A 23,395-nucleotide genomic window follows, 5' to 3' on the forward strand; every position below is an offset into this window, starting at 1 on the left:
AATTAACAGTACAAATTTTGCGATTGCGTCATTTTGACTAAAGTATTACATAACTTTTAACTCCTGCACTATACACGATGTCAACTGATTATGTCCCAGGAGCAATTTGCAATAGCCCTTTCTTTTCTTTTTATAGTTTTCTTTCATTACTGTTTTCGCCAACTGCCAATATTTGCTACCTTTTCTTTTTCTCTTCAGAGACTTGTTTCATGAATCTTTTCTATATATGACAGAGTCTTACACGTGTTGTAAGGAAATATTTCATGGATAATTCTCACAAGCCTAGTACTTTGCATCGATCTTTGCAAGTTCCTTTGTGTAACTGTGTTGTCCAAAAAATGAAGTATAACACATTCTACTAAATTTGTGAAAACACGACTATTATTTTAATTCTGTTTTTACTCCAGGCTCTCCTTTCAGGAGCATGAACGTAAAAAACAAAACTTTTAGTAATGAATTTGAATCAAATAATACTTCCGATTAGATTTTTATCGTTAACAACATTCTAACGTAAACAAATTTATATTGGGACAAGAGAACAATGGAGACTTATTAGACCACTTGGCTATTTCACCTCGTTTCACCTTGATTCTGGACATAACATCACATTGAGTTTTGTTTGAATTTTTTTTACAACTGCGTCCTTTTACGTGAATGCACGAAAGTCGCTAATTAACGAATATTCTTTGTGCTTTCAAAATCCTTCAAAAAACTGACATACGTATGGCTAGAAATTAGACCTCGTTAAAGGTAGATTTTTCAGGTAATAATGTGAAGCAACGCCTTGAAATTTTTGTCACATAATTAGCGAGAATACAAAACCCATTATTACCAGCAGAAAACAAATATCAGGGGACAAACTGAGCAATCAGACAGTTTTCTTCTTCGTGGAACGAGAGAGTACGCTACTTCGGTTCAAGAAAAAGTCTCCGTTATAGATCAATTGAGGGTTGGATATTTCTTCCGAAAGGATTTCTGATTTTAAACTGAAATCGACTTCAACATTATCCAGTATCGGCCAAACTTACGTGGGTACAGCGTAAAGCAATTTGAATACATGTAGTACAACTGTTGAAACTAATAATCCGTAGTGAATTAAATTGAAAGAATGATTATGACGAAATTAAAAAGTGTATGTGCAAAAGACAAATACTACTTTACACTAAGAATATATTTTCTATCTCCTTGTAGTTGAGAATGATTTCAGTGCTAACCATCTTGCTGTTGATTTGTTGTTATGTTGTGGAAAGTCAGTCTGTACCTTCTGCGGGTAAGTATGTGCACTGTAATCGTTACAGCAGTTTGTAGACATTTCAACAAAAACGCCGCCCGCTTTACTGAATGCATGCCAAGGTTCGGTCATTCTGGGTACTCTTAAGCTTGAAACAAGTTGAGTGCAGTATAAATGAAGCTCACTTTTGACTTTGACTTAACTCGGAAAACGTTTCATTATGAGATGGGTTTTTTGTAATCAAGGATCAGGGTCAACCAGCTTTGGAACTTCATTCCGAAGCAAGGACAACAGCAAAGGCAAATTTATTTTTAGCCGTTTTATTAACTTTTCTTAACTGTTTTGGTTCAGTTCTCAGTTGGTTTAAAGATGCTCGGTACTTTTTTAACTGACTTGTTTTGCATTACGTGCGGACCTTATTGTTGTTCAATGGGGCGTTGTTACGGTCCAGATTGTGCCCTTCATCGCACTAATGAGGAATTATGGGTTTCATATTTAGCCATTTGTTTCTTAAGACTGATTTTTGTCACAATTATGTATGCCTAAGACTTATTAGACCAATCGATGTGAGTTTGAAATATTAGACAGTACGTACAACGGGTAAGATTTTCGAAGTCTCGAAGAGTGGATCTTTTGCGTTGTATTTCGCTCTTCCCGATTATGAAACGAAAAAAGTGTTCAAATTTTGTCTTTTCATCTTGGTCTCTTAAATATTATTAGTGTAAAGTTATTCGTGTCGTCTTTGCATAAGTGATATGTTTAATGTTGGTGTAAGCTCCCTAGATGAACCCTGTCACCTCCTTGGGCAAACATGTGTTAAATATGCTGAAATGAAAAAAATATATAAGACAGTACATTACCACGAAGTGAGTGTCCTATCAACCTTTTGTTTTCCTCAATTATCTCTAGAACCTTGTGGGTGTAATGAAGCCGCGCTCGGAATGGAAAGCGGTGCAATCTCAGATGGCCAGATCACGTCTTCGTCACAGTGGGATGGCAATCATGCTGCTATCCAAGGAAGGCTACACTTTGAGGCCGGTGGTGGCAAAGCAGGAGGGTGGACAGCTGGAAAAAATGACGCCAACCAATGGTTGCAAGTTGACCTGGGTAGTGAGTACTGTAAAGTAACACGAGTGGCAACGCAAGGAAGAAATAATTATGAACAGTGGGTGACAAAATACAAACTCCAATATAGTAACGACGGAGTGCACTTCCAGTACTACAGGGAACCAGAACAAACTGCGAACAAGGTATCATAAATTTCCCTCTCTATATTGACGGAGATATATCGTACAGTTGTAAGATGTATCATGAGCCAAGAGACGGAGATATATCGTACAGTTATAAGATGTATCCAAGCCAAGAAACAGATATATATCGTACAGTTAAAAGATGTATTTAAGCCAAGAGACAGAGATATATCATACAGTTATGAGAGGCATCTGAGCCAAGAGACAGAGATATATCGTACTTTTTACCTTAACTTGTAGTAAAAGTCACCGGTTTATACCAGCGTCTTTATATTGAATTCGCTGACCGGTTTTTCAGTGTAAATAAAACTTTTATTATTATTATTATCATTATCATTATCATTATCATTATCATTATCATTCACATTATCATTATCGTAAAGTGATAAGATGTATCTCAACCAAAAGAGCATGACGGGGAAAGAGTCCATCCATTCCTTAAAAGGAAACAAATTAATGGCCGAAATCTTTGACCACAGTTACAGTTGTAACATTCTTTTAGCATTCGACCTCTCTTGGATATAATTTGTTGCATAGTACTACGTATGATGATGTTTATCAACTCCTTGTGAAGAAATTAAAACAGCGAATTTCTCTCTCTATATTCATGATTTTTTTTAGGAGTTTGCTGGAAACACTGACCAGGAAACTGTTGTGTTTCATCCATTAAACCCACCAATCAGGGCACGTTACATCCGTTTTCGACCAGTGGCTTGGCATAGACTCATATCGATGAGGGTAGAGCTTTTCGGCTGTGAAGGTAATAAAAAGAGTTAGAATTAGAAAATCCATCCAGAATGCTTGAATACAAACTGCAGATAGTTTTGTAAAGTATGGCCAAATCAATAAGTCCTCGATGTTACAAAGTTTAATTTCTGTAGATAGTAGGTAGTTTTATTCATTAAGCAATGCTCATGCCGTGAGTGCAGTCTATCAGTGATCACTTTCATGAAAATCTCTACCACAGAAATCGTACAAAGTTAAGACGTCAAATAATATATAGACTTATCCTCGTTACACTGACAAAATTGAGAGGCATAGCGGTTCAACCCGACCAGATTATCGGAAACTCAATTTGGTTACACCGTGCTACAGGTGACAGACTTGATAAAAAAATCTTTGACACAATGTTATTCACACTTCTGTTCAGGATGTCAGGAGCCTCTGGGCATGAAGAGCGGGAAAATCTCTGACGGGCAAATAACTGCCTCATCACAATGGGATGGCAATCATGCCGCCATCCAAGGAAGGCTACACTTCAAGGCAGGTGGAGGTAAAGCAGGGGGATGGTCAGCTCGAACAAATGATGTCAACCAGTGGCTCCAAGTTGACCTGAAGAGTAGGGACACCCGAGTGACGCATGTAGCCACGCAAGGTAGAAATGCTTATGGTCAGTGGGTGACAAAGTACAAACTGCAGTATAGTAACAATGGTGTGCACTTCCAGTACTACCGAGAACAAGGACGAAGCGCAGTGAAGGTAAAGAGAGAGATGGTTTGAATCCAGTCCTGTGAGACTGAATAACATAAGGCCATGATGGGGGTTTAAACAATACAAGATGATTAGAAATCTTATGTTAATTACATGGTGGTAAGAAAATCACATGAACATCAAGAATAAATCTAACGAAATAAATCTACCGAAATGTTCATTGTGTTAACATTTATTTCTTCTAAAATCTATAATTATAAATTAAGTCAGAGAAACAACACACAGGCGATAACTAAATCATATCATTTACAATAATAACAAAATTGAAATCAATAAAACGTCCTGTAGTGTTAAAACTCCGTTTATAGAAGTTACGATTTCTCACTTTTTTCGCAGCAGGGCTTAATTACTTCTTGAAATTCAAACAATAATACATCACAAGATATAAACGGAAGACCATCATTATTAATATCCACACAGGAAAAGTTTTAGTTCGAATATTTCGATAGTTCAAGGCTAACAATCTCAGCTCACTGTATGTGGGAAAACCCTACAAACGACCAATTCAAAACAGTAAAGAGCCTTGAATTCTTTCAAACGATACAGGTCTGATCTTCTATGTTTTGGAACTGTTGCTGAGTTATCAACCTGAACTGAATTTCCCAGTTGGGAGTTTACGGTCCGAAATGCATAACCTCTTCGAAGCATTAACACCCACGTTTCGCAAAATTATAATTAATGCATGTAGGAATTTGCTGGGAACGCCGACCAAGACACTGTTGTTTATCATGAACTGAACCCACCAATCACAGCGCGTTATATCCGTTTTCGACCAGTGGCTTGGCAAGGACACATATCGATGAGAGCGGAAGTCTACGGCTGCAACAATGCTGAAGAAAAGTTAAAAAATCCAGGTATTTAGTCAATACCTTGTGAATAAAAATTTCTGCCAGATCGTTTAATTAATTTTGAAAACCATGATCGTGTTGTTCACAGGAAGTCGTCGTCTAAAAGCCATAATTTGATGTAACTTCTCCATAGACATTCGCATGACAGTATGAACCTTTCGCGAAAGACACAACTCTTATACATACCCCTAGACTGAAGAAATTTACCTTTAGCAAGTTGCATAATAAGAAACGTATGTGCACCCATGTCCATATCTGCATGCAAGAGCCACTTTAACATAGAGATTCCTATCCATGCACTGTATATTGCAAAAGAGGCAGCCGGATGATACAAGGCATCGTTTCATTGTGATACAACGTATTGAAAAGTGGTTAATAGTACTTTTCTTTCATTTTCTTTCATTTTGCAAGTGATAGAATGTCATGAATCTCTCGGCTTGGAAAGCGGTGCAATATCCGACGGGCAAGTCACTGCCTCTTCACAATGGGATGACGATCATGCCGCCATCCAAGGAAGACTGCACTTCGAGGCAGGCAGAGGCAAAGCAGGAGGGTGGTCAGCTCGTAGAAATGATGTCAATCAATGGCTGCAGGTTGATCTGGGTAGTAGGACCACAAAGGTGACAGGTATAGCAACGCAAGGAAGAAGAGCTTATAGCCAGTGGGTGACCAAATACATGCTTCAGTTTAGTAAGGATGGTGTACACTTTCAATACTACAGGGAACCAGGAAAAAAGGCAAAAAAGGTGAAACGTTTTAAACAACCTAATATTTTTATTTCATCAAAGTAAGTCATGTTCAGGATTCAGGTAGAAATTCATTTAAAGAAATGAGTGTGAACCTCTCTCCCAGACGTGACGTTTAATTATTTCTACAGAAATCTAAAATTATTAGCTGCTGTTAGCTCTCCAGCAACTTTTTAGTTCGAGTTAATAGTTCCAAAATAACTTTAGGTTGGGTGATTTATAGCTGATAGGAACCCAGCTTTAGTTTGGGAGGAAACTCTGCAATGATCGGCTAAAGTAATTCTTCAATTCTTGTTTTAGCAATTTCCTGGAAACGCAGACCGGGACACTGTTGTTTATCATGAGCTCAACCCGCCAATCAGGGCACGTTATATCCGTTTCCGACCTGTAGCTTGGCATGGCCACATATCAATGAGAGCAGAACTCTACGGTTGCAAAGGTATTGAGCAAAGTATAAACTTTGAGATAAGAACACACAGTTTTAAGTTTGCAAAACATGTTTCGGATGGCCAACATCCATCTTCAGTTGCAAATATTAATAATATTAATAATATTAACAATATTAATTAACACCAGAAGTTACAAGATCATGTGTAAATTCAACTTGAAACACCAGCGCCGATCCCAACAAAATAGAAATCAACTATAGGATGTTGAATTGTATAATTCATTAAGGGGGAGATGATGCTTTATAAATTAAATTTTCCCATTAATTTTTTTCAACACAATCCTAGAATGTCGCCGTTGTCATCGTACTCTCGGTATGGAAACCCGTGCAATTTCTGACAGGCAAATCAGTGCCTCGTCACAGTGGGATGCTAATCATGCTGCCATCCAAGGACGACTAAACTTTCAGGCAGGTGGAGGCAAAGCAGGAGGATGGTCAGCTGGAAGTAATAACGCCAATCAGTGGCTCCTAGTTGACCTGGGTAGCGAGTTCACCAAAGTAACTGGAGTGGCAACACAAGGAAGAAATAATCATGGTCAGTGGGTGACAAAGTACAAGTTGGAGTACAGTAAGGATGGAGTGCACTTCCAATACTACAGGGAACAAGGAAGAAATGAAAACAAGGTAAAAGAACTTTTCGAAAATTGTTCTTCTATCAGGATTTATAGACTGCCCACACTTTCAGTCTGAAAAGACTGGTTTTTCATTCTGCAATCTGGTTAAAATATGGAAATGACGGGAAGCTGGTTCAAGTTACAATAATATTTCAGACAGTTCAACTCTGACCCGCAACATGCTTTCTTACTTTTTCAGAACTTTGTTGGAAACTTGGATCAAGACACTGTTGTTTCTCATGACCTGAATCCGCCAATCAAGGCACGCTATATCCGTTTTCGACCAGTGGCTTGGCATGGTCACATATCAATGAGAGTGGAACTCTACGGCTGTAAAGGTATACAAATTTCAATATAGTAATAACAGTCCACAATATTTAATTGAAACGTACAACCACCTCCCAGAACATAGGAGTAATATTCATAAGGAAGCTAATAATTATAACCAACAACCGCATTCTAACGAACGTTTTAGTGATCATTAAAACCAAAGAATTCATTAAATAATTCCCCGTGTAGTTCTCAAAACATTGACTGAAAGGAATAATTTTCAAAGCATAAAAAAGGTGTTCTCTTTCGATCGAAAATGGTCTAATTTCAATTGCATCACGGTTGTAGCTTTGCACAGCTATGCCACAGATACTTCCATATAAATCTTTAGTAAGCCCACAAATTATTGTATCTCTAGAATGCCAAGAAGCTCTCGGAATGGAAAATGGTGTAATCTCTGACGGACAAATCAGCGCCTCTTCACAAATGGATGCCAATCATGCTGCAATCCAGGCGAGATTACACTTTGAAACAGGTAGTGGCAAACAAGGAGCCTGGTCAGCCAAAAGCAATGATGTCAACCAATGGCTACAAGTTGACATGGATTGTGAGAATACCGCGGTTACCAAAGTAGCAACGCAAGGAAGAAATTCTTATGGCCAATGGGTGACCAAGTATATGTTACAATACAGTAATGATGGAGTGACCTTTCAGTACTACAAAGCACGAGGACAAACGGCGGATAAGGTGAAGACTGACCCATTGAAGAATTGATTAGCATTGCCAAAGTTATTTTATTCACTTCAAAGAACATACACATTATAACAAAACATATTCGAATAAAATATTTTCAGGAAAAAAATACATTGTATTTTTATCGTTTTTTAATATTGTATTTTTAACGCATATTTTTTAAGATATTAATAGTATGATAATTTTGTATTTTTTAATATATAGTTTTTAAATCTTTCTTTTAACATGTATGTCAAACACTTTTATCATGAGCCCCAGGAAATTAAAGTCTCATTAGCAGTAGATCCTGTCTAACATCTACCACGTTATTACAATCCAATTCCTTTTAGCCTGTGCAAGTCAGTCTTTTTTTACTATAAAACAACCGAATACCATCTTCCAGCAGATTTTTTAAACTGGGTTCCACTAGGTTCCTGTTGTTCAGTTACTCAGTAATGATCCCGTCTACCTTTAGTAGATCTTGTTTCGTAGTGTTCATTTTTAATCGTCTTATCGTTTAGGAATTTCCTGGAAACAACGATCAGGACACTGTTATTTCCCATCAACTCGACCCACCAATCAGAGCCCGTTATATTCGCTTTGGACCAGTGGCTTGGCATAGACATATATCAATGAGAGTGGAACTGTACGGCTGTGAAGGTAATAAAAAGCATTGAGCCACTTCACATTCCCTGAAGAATTTTTGCTTTTTACGTCACTAAATTGTCCTAAAATGTGCACACGTGAAGAGAAGTGGACAATGAAGACGTTAAGAGACAGCTACCATTTAAACACGCACTTTATAACTTCTTAAAAAGATACAGTAATGGTTTTATCGGTCGCCAATTATGAACAATTATCTGTATTATTTCCTCCTCTATTTCTCCTTTGTAATAAAATAAGCAGCTTACGTTAATCTGTATTTGAAAGCTTTTTACGTAATTAATAAGAAAATGCTGGCGAATCGAATAACTGGTAAACAGCATTTTAATCGTTTCGTTCATTTATTAATTTTATTTCCATTCATTTCCAAACAACCGAAATGGCGGACTGATTAATTTTTTGGAAGAAACTTGACATACAGCTTGATTTCTCAGGGTTTTTCCTTAAGCGCTTTAGTGAAGGGTGAAGCTTGACGTTCTTCCAGGGTTATACGATCAGTTTTGGGTGGTTTGAAATCTGTTGAAAGGGATAGTGGAAATAAATGTTGTCCATGAATTTTAAATTTTTGGTAGATATTACCCCACATTTAATATATAATAGTTTTAAAGACTAACATTTCCTCTGGAAGCTACTTAAAAGAAACACTAATCTCAAAACATTCAATGTTATTAATATATTTCTCCATACGTCCTGCAGATGCTGACGCAGTGATCTAAAGAAGAAGAAAAAGACATTTGACGCTCACTGGTCCTAGTTAATAATATTAATAACTCATTCAATTTTTGTAAAAGAAATAACACGAATAAAATAAATTAATTGCTGTCTACGTCTGCTTGAGTTTCAATGATATATTGCCTTGATATCTCGCTAACATTGATGCTGAGGCACTCTCTTTGCCTTCCCCCGGCGGAGACGAAACTGGCCCAACTCGAAAACGTTTAGATCAGCTTCTGCTACGTAGACTATCTCCGGTCCCAGTTGCAGTAACACGACTATAGTTCATAATAACTCCGATAATAAAAAATGTCAGAGCCTGAAATTTTTTCAGGTCATTTTTCCAGTAGTGTTATGGCCGCATTCGCATCTTTCATTCTTTCATTATTTAATTGCTACTGTTGGACATCTATTACCATGGAACTCCGATAATATTTACAAACCAAGTCCAAAATAAATTGACTCTTGAGTCTGGTTGAATTACTTTTGCAGAGGAAAGCGTGAAATCTCTCAATTATTTCACTCCTGAAAAACTTCACTTCTAAATCGGATATTGTTCACCCTGATCTAGACGGTTCTTGCAAGTACAGTACAGCTACTACTAATTTTATAGAAAGAACTGGGGCCCGTTTCTCGAAAAGCCCCGGAAACGTTTCGAGTCCGTAAAGCCATTTTTAGTTCATCTGTATCTAAAAACGGAGGAGTGTATACGCCTGAAACTTCTTGTATATGAAGGGAACCTCTCTTCATTTTAAGAACATGTGAATAAAACAGCTCTGCGATCGTGAGGTTCGAGATTTTGCTATGGCTTTACGGGCCCGAAGAGTTTTCGGGGCTTTCGAGAAACGGGCCCCTGGGCCGATATTATACATAGGCATATCAACTTTTCTCTTTAATATGTCTTGAATCCTGGCTACGACGTCTAGATAAAGGATAAACATTTTTGGCAGAGTAAAAAGTCAACTATTCAAGAAACAGCTTAATGAAGAAAACTTCTTGGTGTTCCCTTTCTTTGAAAAACAATACAACTAAAAACAACACAGCAATCTTCGATAACACCGAGAAAAACATGAATTTTACCTTGAGGTCAGTGTATAGTACCCTGGGTCCAGAGATTTTTCTTGATTTTTCTAGAAAAACCTCTGGGACCAGGATAAGTGTATAGAGTCATCTTGTACTTTTGTTCTAGCTCTGACTCGTCAAAAGTAAATAAAAGAACCATGCATTTTTTTAATGAGATGGGAGAGAGGTGGGGGATGGGTTTGGCTGCCGGGATCTAGTACGTGGCCTCTGCAAACTGTAGCATCAAGCCTATGCGACAAGAACGAATGGTAGTCTGGGTATTCATGCATTGCAATTTTGCATATCGGTGTAGAGGGAATCTACACATATATATTTTTGCACGTGAAGTATTAGCAAGGATCCATTACATTTTTCAACCTGTCTATTCTTTCACTGTTACATGACTTTTTAGTTAAATTCTAAAATTAAAATGGCGAAAAGAAACTTGTTTCCACAACTCTGAGGAAAACTTTAACATCTGAAATGACGTTTGCCGTGTTGTCATATCTGTTTAAGCATTCAGCGCGTGCCTACTTGTACCCATTCTACCCATACTAACTTTCGGGGTTGTCGCGTGCACTTTTACGCTTTATTCCGACAACTCTCTCCAAATAGCTGTTTAATTACGCCCAATGAGGCTCCTCATTATCAGAAATTTCTACCCTGAACCCCCTTAGTAATCCTAAACTTTTGAAATGATCATAAACCCCCAAGAAAATGATAAAGTAAAATTCGATTTAACACTAAAAATAAACCTATTTGCTTTTTCTTGTTTGTACACGTTACCTTTTCCGGTTTTTAAATGAGCACAACTTAATTATGCGCGTGATCACTTGTCACAACACGCAAAAGCCCTCAAGCGTTCTCTATCTCGCATAAATTAGGTATGAAGGAATTGAGTCTGCCAACGATTATAACATCAATGAAGACCAGAAGTGTTCAAATGCACTTGTCAATGGCATTTTTGATGGTCTTCGCTCTTAGAATCGGGAACTCTTGTCAAAATATTAACAGTGACGAAGATCATGACGGCAAATACACGATGCACGTTTCAGACGTTTACCAAACGGCCGTGGAACGGGATTACGAGAGCGAAAACCCCAAAGGTACAAAAACATCGCGAAAATTGCTTTCCAAAAGTAGTTGCAAATGCTATTTAAACTAGTTTGAGATGAATTATGCGACGGTGCTCAATTATGCGGCGATTATATAACAATTCATACAATGTTCTAATATAATTCTCTATGACTGAAGTTGTATTAAATAGCTAATAACATGAATGCCGTGCGTGTGTGACATCAATCGTAGCGAGAAATAATGTCACTAGCACTTGGAGTTAGTCTGTACGCTTTCTTCGGCATTTTTTTACACTTGTATTACCATAATGTTCAACTCTTAATCTTTATTTTTCCAATAAACCTATTTCTACCACTTTTCACAGTTTGTGGGGCAGATGTGAAATGTCACACCAACGAAATGTCAATATCTCTTCCTAAGTCCTTACTTGTTAGCATCGACCGAGAAAACCTTCAGCTCCTGGATCCAACCTGTACGGCAACGGAAAATAGTACGCATTTTGTTCTAACAACGACTCTGATTGGATGCGGGACCTCCAGCAGTCAGACTGAGAACAGCCTGGTATACAGTAACAGGGTTCGTCATGTTCCTCCGGGGACAGCAGTTATCACGCGAGCACCAGAGGTTCAAATTTCTTTCAGCTGCCATTACTCTAAATATGGTTTTGTGTCAACTGGAGCTCTACGCAGTGAAAAAAGAACAAATATAAACAGGGCGGCAGAAAGAGTATTCGATGAAGATATCTGCTGGAATAACAGGTGTGGTGTGCTTGCTAGATTTTAAACTGCAACCATTTTCTCCGGGGTATTAGAGCCATGTCCAGTGCTGGCCTTGGAATCCCGAGTTTCCGCATCGGAGTCGACTCAATATCACAACTGTGCACGTGTGGAAGTGTAGAATAATGTGACAAACTGGAAATTTAAACCGGCCTTTTTCCCCAGCCATTCCACACTTGTCATTCTTTACTTAGTTCCACATTCCTCTATGCGTAGAAGTGACTAGCTGTGAAAAACTTTGGATTTCAGCAGCCTTTTCCTTGGCCATTTCACATTTGTCATTCTTTGCTTAATTCTACACTTCTCTATATGTGGAAGTGCAGAATGCTGTGCCAAACTAGGGATTTTAACGCCTTTAGGCCATGATCAATCCACAATTGTTGTTAAAAGAATAAATAATAAATAAAAAACTTTATTTTTACGTCAAATATATTTAGCACTGTTGTGTTAAAATGATGACCCTGTAATTGAAAATTAACTAAGCAAACTGATTGCAAATGGAACATAAACTAGACAGCAATCACTTTGTGTAGATTTTTGAACTGAAAACAACGTTATAAGACCTTATAAACTGTGTTATAATGTAGTGTTATGGCTGCATTCGCATCTATTATCATGTCTATATTTCATTGCTACTGTTTTTCATCTATTACTATGGTAGTACCGTATATTGCTGTCTGCCATGTACAAAATAGCTTAATAAGACGAGGAAAAACTACGAAGAGTTAGAAGTAAACATTAATGGAACAAGCACCAGGATAATTTGGATATATGATACCTATACTGAATGCAACACCAAATGTGTTATAAAGACAATGGTGGTGATAACCTGCTTTAAACTTTGAAGAGTAAATGGAGTAACTATTGGCGGTTTTCTTTTCTCATTCTCATTTTAGGTTTCTGCTGTATCGTCGCAGCTTTACATGTCCGAGGGAATTGACAGCATATACCCTTGATTTACATGACCAGAACAGAGAAGACAAATGACAGTTCAGGAGACTCAACCGGGCCTACAAAGGCAACTCGATACTCAGCAGATGGAATTCGGAGCTAACTTTATTTGGCTCATTTGGGGTCTGTAGGGTTTTGGTGTGTGTGGAAGCTCAATATTTAATCGCCTATAAATAGGTCTTGGGCTGGAGACGAGAACCTTCTAACAGTAAGCTCCACACCAGATACACCAAATGGGGCTCATCAAGGTTACCAGAGTGGCGGAGTCACAAATTACCATGTCGATTATTTAATACCTTATGAACTAAAAGCATTTTTTTTTTGATGTTTTCACTTGCCCAATGCGATAAGGTCGAATCCACCTATTTGGGAAACTTTTTTTGTAGCTAGTAATTTACCTCAAAGAGATTTTTCTAGCTCGAAGTCAACCAAAGGCTTCGTCCATTACTCATTACATTTATGTGTGTAAATTACTCTCATGATATGATTTGTGTTCATGTGTAATTGTATATCTGTATTTATGCCAGTTTAGACTATTTACCAATAAAAATACAATTATTGGCCAACCTTTCCTCAGCAAATTTTAAACACTGGAATTTTTGAAGTTGAACGAGCTTTGTAACTCTTTAACACATAATCTATGCATCCTGATCTTACTGTCTTGAAAGTTCCCATAATAAGTGCGATCTTGTCAAAATTTGTCTCATTTATTTGTTTGTAACCGTATTGCTGGTCACGAATGCGGTAGTCTGCAGTCGTTATGCTACAGAGCGGTTTGACAACAAACACCTTAATTTTATGTGTAGTCGAATTCTTTAATCACAATGAAGTACGTAACTTCATGGTTCAAAAATCAAAATTTTCCGTGTTAGCATTGTGATGAGAGCTTTGACATAATAAAAGAGAACAATAAAAGAACCTCTATGCTTAGTGGTCTCAATGAATAAATTAAACTGAATGCGGAAAATTGTTCTTGACTCCAATATATACGACGCTATGGCGCTTATAAATGGAACTGTTTCAACATGAAAACTTGAAGCAAGATGCTAGTCATTTTGGTGTTTCAGCTCTGTTTTATGCTAGCCAACTGTCGTCATGAGATTCTTTCTTATGACAAACCGCAAGACGCAACGCGAGACGAAAGAGCAGACACTGAAATAAGTGATAATACACACGATATTCTTGTTATAGGTAAGAACCTAACTTAGTCGATTTTGACTTCGACAATATTTTAGATATTTCAAAATTCCTTTCACCTTGAGTACGCTAGCCCTAGCTTAGTAAATTAGTACACTGGATCGTTGTCATGTTTTGCCGCAATCTGCGGTGTTTACCGGAGAGTGTTAGAAGTCAAACATACTATGCAATCACTCATCCTTAACTTTAAGTGCGCCATAATTAATTCTGGCAAATTCGTATGCTTGGATGAATGTTACATCTTTTTCTCAAACAGTTAAAATGATGGGTAAACTTTATTTAGAAACAAACATTTTAGGAAGTCGTTGTTACTTCAAAATCCTTAATTTTAGCCTCGATATTCTTATAAAATATATTCTTATAAAAAGAATAGTGTACTAGAACTCCAAATGAGCGTACTTTAGACTTACATTGAAGCTCAAGTATAAAACCAGTCTTACTTGTTTTACTGGTCCTTTACAATAAAGTAACACGCCAATAAAGTGCGATGCACGTCGTATAAAGACGCAGTGAATTTCGTCGAAAAGTTCAACTATTTTATGGTCCTAATATATATAAACAAACACAGATATCCCTATACTTTACTGTTATTATGACTTTTTTAAGCAGACGATGACACCGTGTTTGATTATTCAGATGAAGTGCAAGGTCAGTATATTCGTTTTATAACCTTTATATCCATCATTTGTCTGTGATAACCATAAAAAGGAATAAGACGTCTAATGGCACTGAATTTACTTAATTTTTTTCTCCAGCTTCTGAGCGGTCCGGAATCCTAAATCGTTTCGTCGGATTGGCTAATTGCGCGCTCTAGTGATACGGATTTTCCCATCAGGACCACGAGTACGGACCGCTCCGAAATTTCCAACACTGTTTTAGGCCAAAAACCAATCTTGTTGAACATAATATCTCCCTAGTCAGTGTGACAGATAAAATCAGCCCTACAAATTTTGCAAACAGTATCGAATTTTGTGGCCGAAATGTCAATGAATGAGAATTCTTGGGATTCGAATACTTGTGAGTGCAATTGTAGCGAATGTATACGTGTAGACATAACCCTTGACTTCTTAAAAAAAAAACAGTTGTTAAACTAATTTAGTCAAGCTATAGCTCAAATGGCCGACAATATTAAATTTGCTGTTTAATAGATATCTAATATAATTTTTGTCATTCGACTTTTTTCTTAGATGACAAAGTAACCGTGGATTGCTTACAAAACAACATGGTTATTGCTATTCCCAAGACCCTGCTCCGAGGTGCAGACCGTGAGCACATAAGAGCCCTGGACGTGGACTGCCAGGCTTCTGAAAATCTCACTCACTTTTTTCTCGACGTTCCGCTGACCGGTTGTGGGACCAAAAGCAGGCACGCAAACTCGTCGGTTATTTACAGTAACGAAGCGCTTCCGGTTCCCGCAATGGCCGAGGATGTTGTCTCTCATGTGCCTGATTTTAGAATTCCATTTCACTGTTATTACGACAGTGAGGGACTGGTGACTGGCGTGGGACTCATGCCGCGTAGCAAGAAAGTAGTTTTATCCCAAAAGGGTTTTGGGAAGTTTACTTTGAAGCTCGACTTGTACCCGGATATCAGGTTTGTGGTGTTTAAACCAGATATAAACATCAATCGGCAAATTCCATATATTTAGGTTCTCTTAGACGCATAGAAAAACTATACTACTGCCGTTATAATAGGCAATTTTTCTCGAAAACTGCCACGCAATTTTGTCGCGTCTTTGCAAGGGGACTTGTAAAAAACCTAGAATAACTCGCTTGTCAACCTTATTGCTGCAGTGAGCTTGTCAGATCCGTAACTGAACGGCTGCTGTATTGTTAAACTGAAGATTAGCTTTTATAACTGATCACGTTGATTAAGGCATACACTTCATGGGTAAATATTATAAGCCGAATACATCACCTGTTGTTGAGCCAAATTATTTTTCTTGCCTAATGCACTTTACTGCTTGATTTACTCAACTTTCAAGCTGATAAAGTGCATTAGGCAAGAAAAGTAAATTTAGTTCAACAACAGGTGATGTACAACTTGATGGACAAATGATATTCACATTATAGACATTATATGATGAGCGCCTTGCCTTATTTTCTCACAGATCATGTTCTTACGGACGTATTTCCTATTTATTTTGCTTATTTTAGTTTGTTTATTAATATTTTTGCCACATTTTAAGCCCGGGAAGCCAATAAGGCTTACTTAAAGAACATTCTTTAGATATACCTAAAACTTGACAATACATTTGCTATTTCTATTTGCAGGTTCGTTGGTCCATACACCCAAGACGACTTTCCTGTTACCAAGAAATTAAGCGAAAGGATTTACTTTGAAGCATCTGTTGACACGATTGATCATCGGTTGACCATCCTCGCCAGGGACTGTTATGCCACGCCCAATCCAGAGACGAACAGCTCGCCAAAGTACTGGATCATTCAAAACGGGTAAGGAAGACCCCTTTATAGAATAAATAAAATACTGCTAAATGAAATCATCCATCCATGTCACGCAATGGGATACATAACGCCTCCGCTAAATGAAATGCTGTATTTTAATTGAAACAAACTTGGTCATGAATGATCAAAAGTACTGGATCATTCAGAATAGGCAAGTAAGAACCCTTAAGGCTCTTTACAAGAATAAAATACTGCTAAATGAAATCATCCATCCTCGTTACCTCGTTACATAACGCCTCCGTTAAATGAACCGCTATATTTGAATAAAAAATTGAACTTAAGCACTCTGGTGCTACTTGACAATTATGAAGTTTCTTTTAATTAAGTGTTCATATAAATATAACTGCGTGCCTTTATTTTGTAAATAGAGTTCAGACTTCGATTTGATTGAGTTCTTGGGAATTTTTGTTAGACGCGACTTCGCTTGACTTCAATTCAAGATTTAAATTGAATGAACATTTTTCAGACTCTCAGGGGCACCTAACGAGGTACGTTATCATAACTCATTTGGGACAATCACGACCACGAAGTAAATGATTGAGAAATAAATATTTCTAAAACAATATTAATTTTTCCATTTGCTGAAAAATTTACAACTGTTTTTACCCTTAGCAGAAATTTCTGATATTTCGTAATGTACTTGTTGACTCCTGTCGCATTTCTTTGTTTATTATATTTCACTGCGATTGGTTGAAAGCAGGTCAACCAATCGTTGATATTTAATTTGCCCTACAGTGCAAGGTGGAAATTAACGCACGGGTCCGTAATTTCTCAATCATGTAACAAATGAGTAATCGTATGAAAGCTCGAGCAATTAAGGATTACACTACTACTCCTTTCAGAGTTTTGAAAATTCTTTCAAATTGCATTTGCCTAGAGGCTCACGCAATTTTGAGAGAATTTTCAAATATTACTCGTAGTTTACAGCCTTAAGTGCACTCTTAACTTATTCATACGATTTTTTATACATCTTTCTGTGTAGCTGCAAACTGGATGAGACGCTTGAGTATCACCCGGCCAACAAGAAGTCCGAGAGATTCAGTTTGAAAAGTTTCACTTTCATTGGCGAACACGCATTTGTTTTCGTACATTGCCATGTGAGGATTTGCAATGTCTCAGATCCAGATTCCAAATGCGTGCGTGTTTGTGAGGATCGACGCAAACGTGACGTCAGTTTTGCGTCTGAAGATCTTGGTGACGTATATCCTCTTGCTCAGGGCCCTCTCGCACTGCAAAAGGAAGAGGCTACCAGGGAAAAGAAGGCAAAAACTTCCGACCCTGGTAAGATGTTATTTTTCAATTGATGGAGACTACACTTAAAAGAAGTAACAGTCATCTGTAATGCTTTAATTTCAGCATGGGCCAGAAAGTGATCGTTGCTAGAATATACTCTTTCTCTTTTAACGATCTTTCGTCTATGTATAGCTTCGAGTTACATCTTTTTAATACATTTTAATACATTTAAAATATCCTTTGTCTCTTTACTCTCCGCTATATTTCAAATTCCAGTTCGATGATAAAACATTTTTCAAAATAAATGTTCAAATGTTGTTGTTTATGGTGGTCAATGGGCTTAGCTACACCTAGCTAGTTCACCGGCCGATGCCACTTAAACTGAAAGAAAGAAATACTTTAAATAAACATAATAGGCTGAAAAATCCCAGCTGACGGGAGAAAGAGCAGTTCCCCTATTAAATAAGAATTGTAGGCCGTCTACGATGTGTCACATAAAGTAAACTATTGTTATTTTTAATTTTATTTTCAGGTCTCAATGTACCTGTCATCGCCACGTTAGCTGCTGTAATAGCGCTATGTTTAATTTGTGCGTCTTACATGATTTGGCAGAGGAAGAAGTTGGTGGACAACTACACAACGCTTGCCCAAGAAATTCAAAACTAGAGACGCAATATAATTTTGTTCTCATTTGCTTCACAAAAAAGTGATGTGTATGTTAGACATGTCCTGTCGGAACAGATTCGGGGACTTTATTGGTTATCGGCAATCGGCAAATCTTGAAACTGAAAGAAAGTCAGTTGCTCGTTCGCTAAGTTCGTGAAGTCAATGAAGACAGCTGATACATATAAGCGAATGAAGGTGAGAGTTGGTCTTCTACTGCATCAATAGGTCTTTGAGCCCTTGGAGACCTAAATTCATGATTCATTTATTAGATGTATTTTATTTCTAGAAAATATGAATTAGAATACGCTCCGACGAACAGTGCAAACTTCGCCACATCTTGCATTGGGTGTAATAAGGGACGGAGGGGGTGAGCGGGTGGACCGGGGGAACTGTTCTGGGCCCGGTTGTTCGAAAGCCGATTAACGCTAATCCAGGATTAAAAGTTAATCAGAGTTCTAATTTCTCTTGAATAAAAGTGTTTTCACTGTCCATGCTCTCTGGAGTTTGACATTGGTGAAAGCCAGACTGATTATATTTTCGAAATATTCTAATGTCGAGATCAGAGAACACTAGTAGTCGTGACAAAAGATCTTTCTCTAGCTGATGAGGTCGTTTTTGGAAACTTCGCGAGCATAAGCCATGATCTACTCAAACGTTTTTCCATTGCATGAACTGCAATTGGATGTTTTATTGATTTCATTTTTTTTAACAGCACCAAGCTTCTAATACCACAACTTATTCAATATCACATTTACCACAGATTGATTAAATAAGCCATGAACATCAACCTTCCCGTTTCTTTCCTCAAGTACGTTATTGATCCCTCTCATTAGAAAAATCCGAACCCTTATTTCTAGCAATTATCCTCCGTCCCGATATAATTAGCCTTAGCCATTTGGCTATAAAGGCATGCAGAATGATGTCGCTCCAGCTGAAGTGGTTGTTGAAATGGACGCGATATTTCCTTGTTGTTCTATCTTATTTTGACAACAAAATGAAGGCTTCCAATTACACTAAACTTGATAAAATCAGTGTTATCCAAGTTTAAGTATTCCTGATGCTTCACGGACTCCCTGGTGAGTAGAATAGATTAAATTCAACGCAATTCGCCCGCGTTTAAGTTATCCTTACATAAGCTACAGGGATATGATCGACGGAATTTTCTACCTTCCTTTCTCCCCTCCCCTCTTGCTGTTTCCTGTCCTCTGTCTTCTCTGTCTTCTGTTGAATCCTGAAAATTGCTGCCGAACATTTCTATGTTGCCCTGGAGACTAAACTAAATTTATGGTAAACGTGCTTAGTCTTAAAATTGATTAATATAAAAACCTAACAAAGCACCGCACCCTTCATTAATCAAATAAAATCGTTTTTGATCATCCGGTTTAAAGGGAAAGCAATTGGTGGAATTTGGAGAAGCCTCGGAAACTAAACTAAACATTTGACTGAAAGGCATTAGAGCAGTTTTCGACTGATAGTCGACTGACTGCATGTCAATAGCGGCCGCAAGGAATGTTTTACTTCGAGCCGGTAATTTGTTTAATTTGTTATTTTTTGGCGTACAGTGAAAGGCAGAGATCGGTGTGATTCACAGGTTTACTTCGGTATGATAACAGTCACGATAAAACGGCCGCAACATAAAATTAAATGTGCATAGCTTATTTTTAGAGACCTCTCTAAATCCACACATTGAGGGTAGAATCGAGCATGAGATATAAAAATTATCTCCGTTTACCAGGAGAATTTCCGAGCATCATTTGATCAAGGAAGTCAAACTTTCAATTGATTTTATAAAAACACGTGGTATTATCAAAGTGAAAATTTAGTCCAAACATCTTTTCGATACCAGACTACTTTTCAGATTGGACGAAGTTACGTTACCGGGTTTCAAAGAACGTCTTTAAAAATGAAAAGCTTTCGTGTATTTAGGGGCTGAAAGTTTTCCAGCGATTGAAATATTTAATACATTCTAAGTTCTACTTGTGACCACTCTCGTAAGTTTAGTTACGACCACTATTGTAAAACCCCTTTTGAAAAGTACCTCAAAAGATCTTGTGATCGATCGCTCCTCTAAGTGCCTGCACCAACCTTTGGGCATTGGGCATTGTTTTTAACCCTATTTAGCCCGGGGTTAATGCCCTCTTGAACGATACTAACCTGTTAATCATGACGTCACCTGCTACCTAAATGACGTCATAGTTTAAAATGTCTGACATGATGTTCGGCAGAAACATATACGACGCCGATTCGAAAAAATCATTAAAATATGATCACTAAGTCTATTTTACGTGTCGTTAACGTAAGAAAAGTATGAATTCAGTTTTGGCCCGTTAAGCTTCCCCAGGCTAAATAGGATTAAGCTGTCGTGAGCTACCTCTCAAAGATTCTGATTCGTTTGAGGTTTAACTAAAACGATGCACAATATGGTTCAAAGCTTTATTCTAAAAGCTTTGGTAAGCAACCAGGTTCTGTAACCAGGTTCTGTAATTATTTTTTACGACAGCTTACGTTATCACGTTTTGAAAACTGCCGAGGTGGTCGCTTAACAGAGCTTCGAATGTATTTGCTAAAGATTTGCTGCGACTTTCAACTGGTACTATACTTGTACATCTCATGCTCTAATACTCTTTAAATCTGTACAGTTCAGTTGTTTTCACCCAGCATGCTTCACTTCGGATCTCCACTGACAAGCAGAGCATACCCAGAAGGCTTGTCGCGTGACTTCTTGAATATCATCAACACCGTTCCGGCCAAGCAAGCAAGGCACATGACAAACAAAGACATCAGCAAGACAGGACTGGAACCTAGAAAAAAATCACAAATGGCAAGACGACGTCATAGAATTAAAGTCAAAGCTTCTAAATTCTATGCAGTTCTCCGAATATACAGATCATCTAACGATTACAACAAGCAAGAATAGACACAAACATTGCATTTTGCTTTCAGCGTATAATTGAATGCTTTTAAGAATTTTAAATATATCTTATAATTTTACATACCCCTTTTATTGAGTACATTCTCATACTTTTCCTTTCGTTTCTCCCGTGCCAAGTGGAGTGGGCCTTGGGCCAAATAGTAGGTACGAGTAGCTTGATCGCTCACTTCACGTCTTCCTCGGCCGCTTGATTGACATTTCTTTGTGCACTTGGAGCCTGGGTCTGTTGCGTTGCATACTATCACGTGACAGTGAACGAAAATAAACGGATGGTCAGCAATGAACTTGAAAGCTTCCAAGCTAAACCGCTGAGCACTGACCGAGGGCGCTGGATGGTATTTTACAGTGGCGTCGTTTGGGCATCTAAGAGAAAAACAATTATTTCAAACTTCACTCCCTATAGCTAAAATGGGCGATGACCGTAGTTGAGATACTTTTTAAAATTTGAATATTTAACCCCTAATCTAGGAATAATTCTCTGATACCATCCTTTCCCCCGGCGCGGTCTTAGCAAGGAATGAACCAGTCACATACCCTTTTCTAATAAACTCATACTTCAAGGAATTTTTCTGATCCTGAGTGGGGGTGGCAAAACATTGATCAGCTATGATTGAGAGCTGCTTGTCACTTGATATCACTGATATTTCAAAGAACAAAAGTTTACGCAGCACCACGGCAACAGAGAAATCATCCTTCGTGTAAGGACTCACGAATCTCTTGTCAGGAAACATGTTCAGAGAAAGTGTAAAGTTTCCTTTGCCTTCATCACTGAACACAAGTTTCCTGTTACTTGGCTTCCAACCAACCGATGATACCACGCCATACTTGGAATAAAAACAGCTGAACTGTATTTCTATTTCACGCACGCGTGTTATGGCATCCTCAGCAGCCACAGGGATTTCCAAAACCGTGTTGGAGTAAACAATAGCTGTAGGTGTCTGCCTGCGTGTTGTGTTACAGCCAGTCAGCGGTGTTGTTAGAGAGAAGTCAGCCCTCGTTTCTTTAGCTTTGCATGCGGTGTCCAGGAGTCGAATATGATCGCGGTCAATACCACGGAGGAGGGACTTGGGGATGATGATGGTCATATTGTCGCTTTTGCACTGAACAACACCCGGAGCTGAAGTGATACAGGGGAAACGCGAAAGAAACATGTACTTTAGTATTTGAAAATGATAGGACTGTGCACATGTTGTATTGCACATGTAGAGCGACCTGAAAAGGTAGAAATTGTACACAAAAAGGTGTAATCCGTTTTTGTGGTAATACTATGAGTTTTCAATGGACATTTACCCTGGCACGTCTTGTTGTCCAATCCTAAGCTCAGTTCCGGGTCTGGACATTCACATTTGTAGCCTCCAACAGTATTAAGACACTTGTGACTGCAACCGCCATTTGATACCGTGCACTCGTTGATATCTACAGAAAGACATTGTCCATGTTATTACGTTTTCAAAAAGATAAACAGAACTCTAGTGGTAGTCATGCGGTAACACCTGCGATCTGAAGCTCACCTTTGCATGAAACTGATTTAGCACTTTCCGTCCACTGACCATTTGCGCCACACTGCTTATAAGATGGACCTTGTAGCTGGTATCCTTGCGGGCATGCGAACGAGCAAGTGGTGTTGAAGTACATCTGTGACGTCAGGCATTTGTCCGGGGATGTATTGACAAGGCGGCCGACGCTTAGAACTGTACAGTGTACAACTGAAAACACTATACAACATAAACTGACGATCGAGATACGATAGTTTGTTTATCAGTGTTAAGATAAATTTCTATGGACTCCATCAATTCAAAAATGTGATGAAGTTAACTGCAATGATTTCCTTTGACCATGCCTATTGAACATCTCCCTGCTATCAGGCCTAGAATAGTTTTGGAGTAGAGTGTCCTGATATTTTAAATTACAAAAATAAAAATAGAATAAACAGTTATATTTAATGAGAGGTTTATAGTTAGGACTCAAACGAGTTCTGCAGATAGTACTACTATCTACAGCAGAAATTCTTGAAGGGGATTTTTCAATA

The 23,395-nt window shown here is 38.1% G+C and overlaps 4 protein-coding genes across 5 annotated transcripts; 3 read left to right on the forward strand and 1 right to left on the reverse strand.

Moving 5' to 3' along the window:
- Positions 1-879: 879 nt before the first annotated feature.
- Positions 880-9,119, forward strand: LOC110049935 (uncharacterized). Its single transcript, XM_089285592.1, has 13 exons — positions 880-1,028; positions 1,192-1,270; positions 2,141-2,481; positions 3,103-3,241; positions 3,632-3,960; positions 4,661-4,826; positions 5,232-5,566; positions 5,867-6,005; positions 6,301-6,638; positions 6,828-6,966; positions 7,317-7,645; positions 8,152-8,290; positions 8,990-9,119. The coding sequence occupies exons 2-13, from the start codon at positions 1,198-1,200 to the stop codon at positions 9,007-9,009; spliced, it is 2,487 nt and encodes an 828-aa protein (XP_089141718.1). The 5' UTR covers positions 880-1,028; positions 1,192-1,197; the 3' UTR covers positions 9,010-9,119.
- A 1,799-nt stretch (positions 9,120-10,918) lies between these two features.
- On the forward strand, positions 10,919-13,791 carry LOC110050019 (uncharacterized). Its single transcript, XM_020755883.2, has 3 exons — positions 10,919-11,175; positions 11,511-11,904; positions 12,819-13,791. The coding sequence occupies exons 1-3, from the start codon at positions 10,956-10,958 to the stop codon at positions 12,907-12,909; spliced, it is 705 nt and encodes a 234-aa protein (XP_020611542.2). The 5' UTR covers positions 10,919-10,955; the 3' UTR covers positions 12,910-13,791.
- A 23-nt stretch (positions 13,792-13,814) lies between these two features.
- LOC149116004 (ZP domain-containing protein-like) lies at positions 13,815-18,923 on the forward strand. 2 transcript variants are annotated; one of them, XM_089285594.1, is made up of 6 exons: positions 13,815-14,064; positions 14,677-14,718; positions 15,258-15,663; positions 16,344-16,523; positions 17,518-17,816; positions 18,301-18,923. In XM_089285594.1, the coding sequence occupies exons 1-6, from the start codon at positions 13,917-13,919 to the stop codon at positions 18,432-18,434; spliced, it is 1,209 nt and encodes a 402-aa protein (XP_089141720.1). In that variant the 5' UTR covers positions 13,815-13,916; the 3' UTR covers positions 18,435-18,923. The 2 variants fall into 2 exon arrangements, with proteins under 2 accessions (XP_089141720.1, XP_089141719.1); XM_089285593.1 differs by having other exon boundaries at positions 13,899-14,064; positions 14,680-14,718.
- Positions 18,924-20,514: 1,591 nt separating this feature from the next.
- On the reverse strand, positions 20,515-23,068 carry LOC149116005 (ZP domain-containing protein-like). The gene is made up of 5 exons (XM_089283874.1): positions 22,878-23,068; positions 22,657-22,782; positions 21,901-22,483; positions 21,431-21,729; positions 20,515-21,235 (listed from the first exon to the last, which is right to left on the reverse strand). Exons 1-5 carry the CDS (start codon positions 22,999-23,001, stop codon positions 21,099-21,101), a joined length of 1,269 nt encoding a protein of 422 aa, XP_089140000.1. The 5' UTR covers positions 23,002-23,068; the 3' UTR covers positions 20,515-21,098.
- Between the last annotated feature and the right edge of the window lie 327 nt (positions 23,069-23,395).

This window comes from Orbicella faveolata, unplaced genomic scaffold, assembly GCF_042242905.1.
Source record: "Orbicella faveolata isolate gen_17 unplaced genomic scaffold, um_ofav_v1 contig_13, whole genome shotgun sequence".
Taxonomy (NCBI): domain Eukaryota; kingdom Metazoa; phylum Cnidaria; class Anthozoa; order Scleractinia; family Merulinidae; genus Orbicella; species Orbicella faveolata.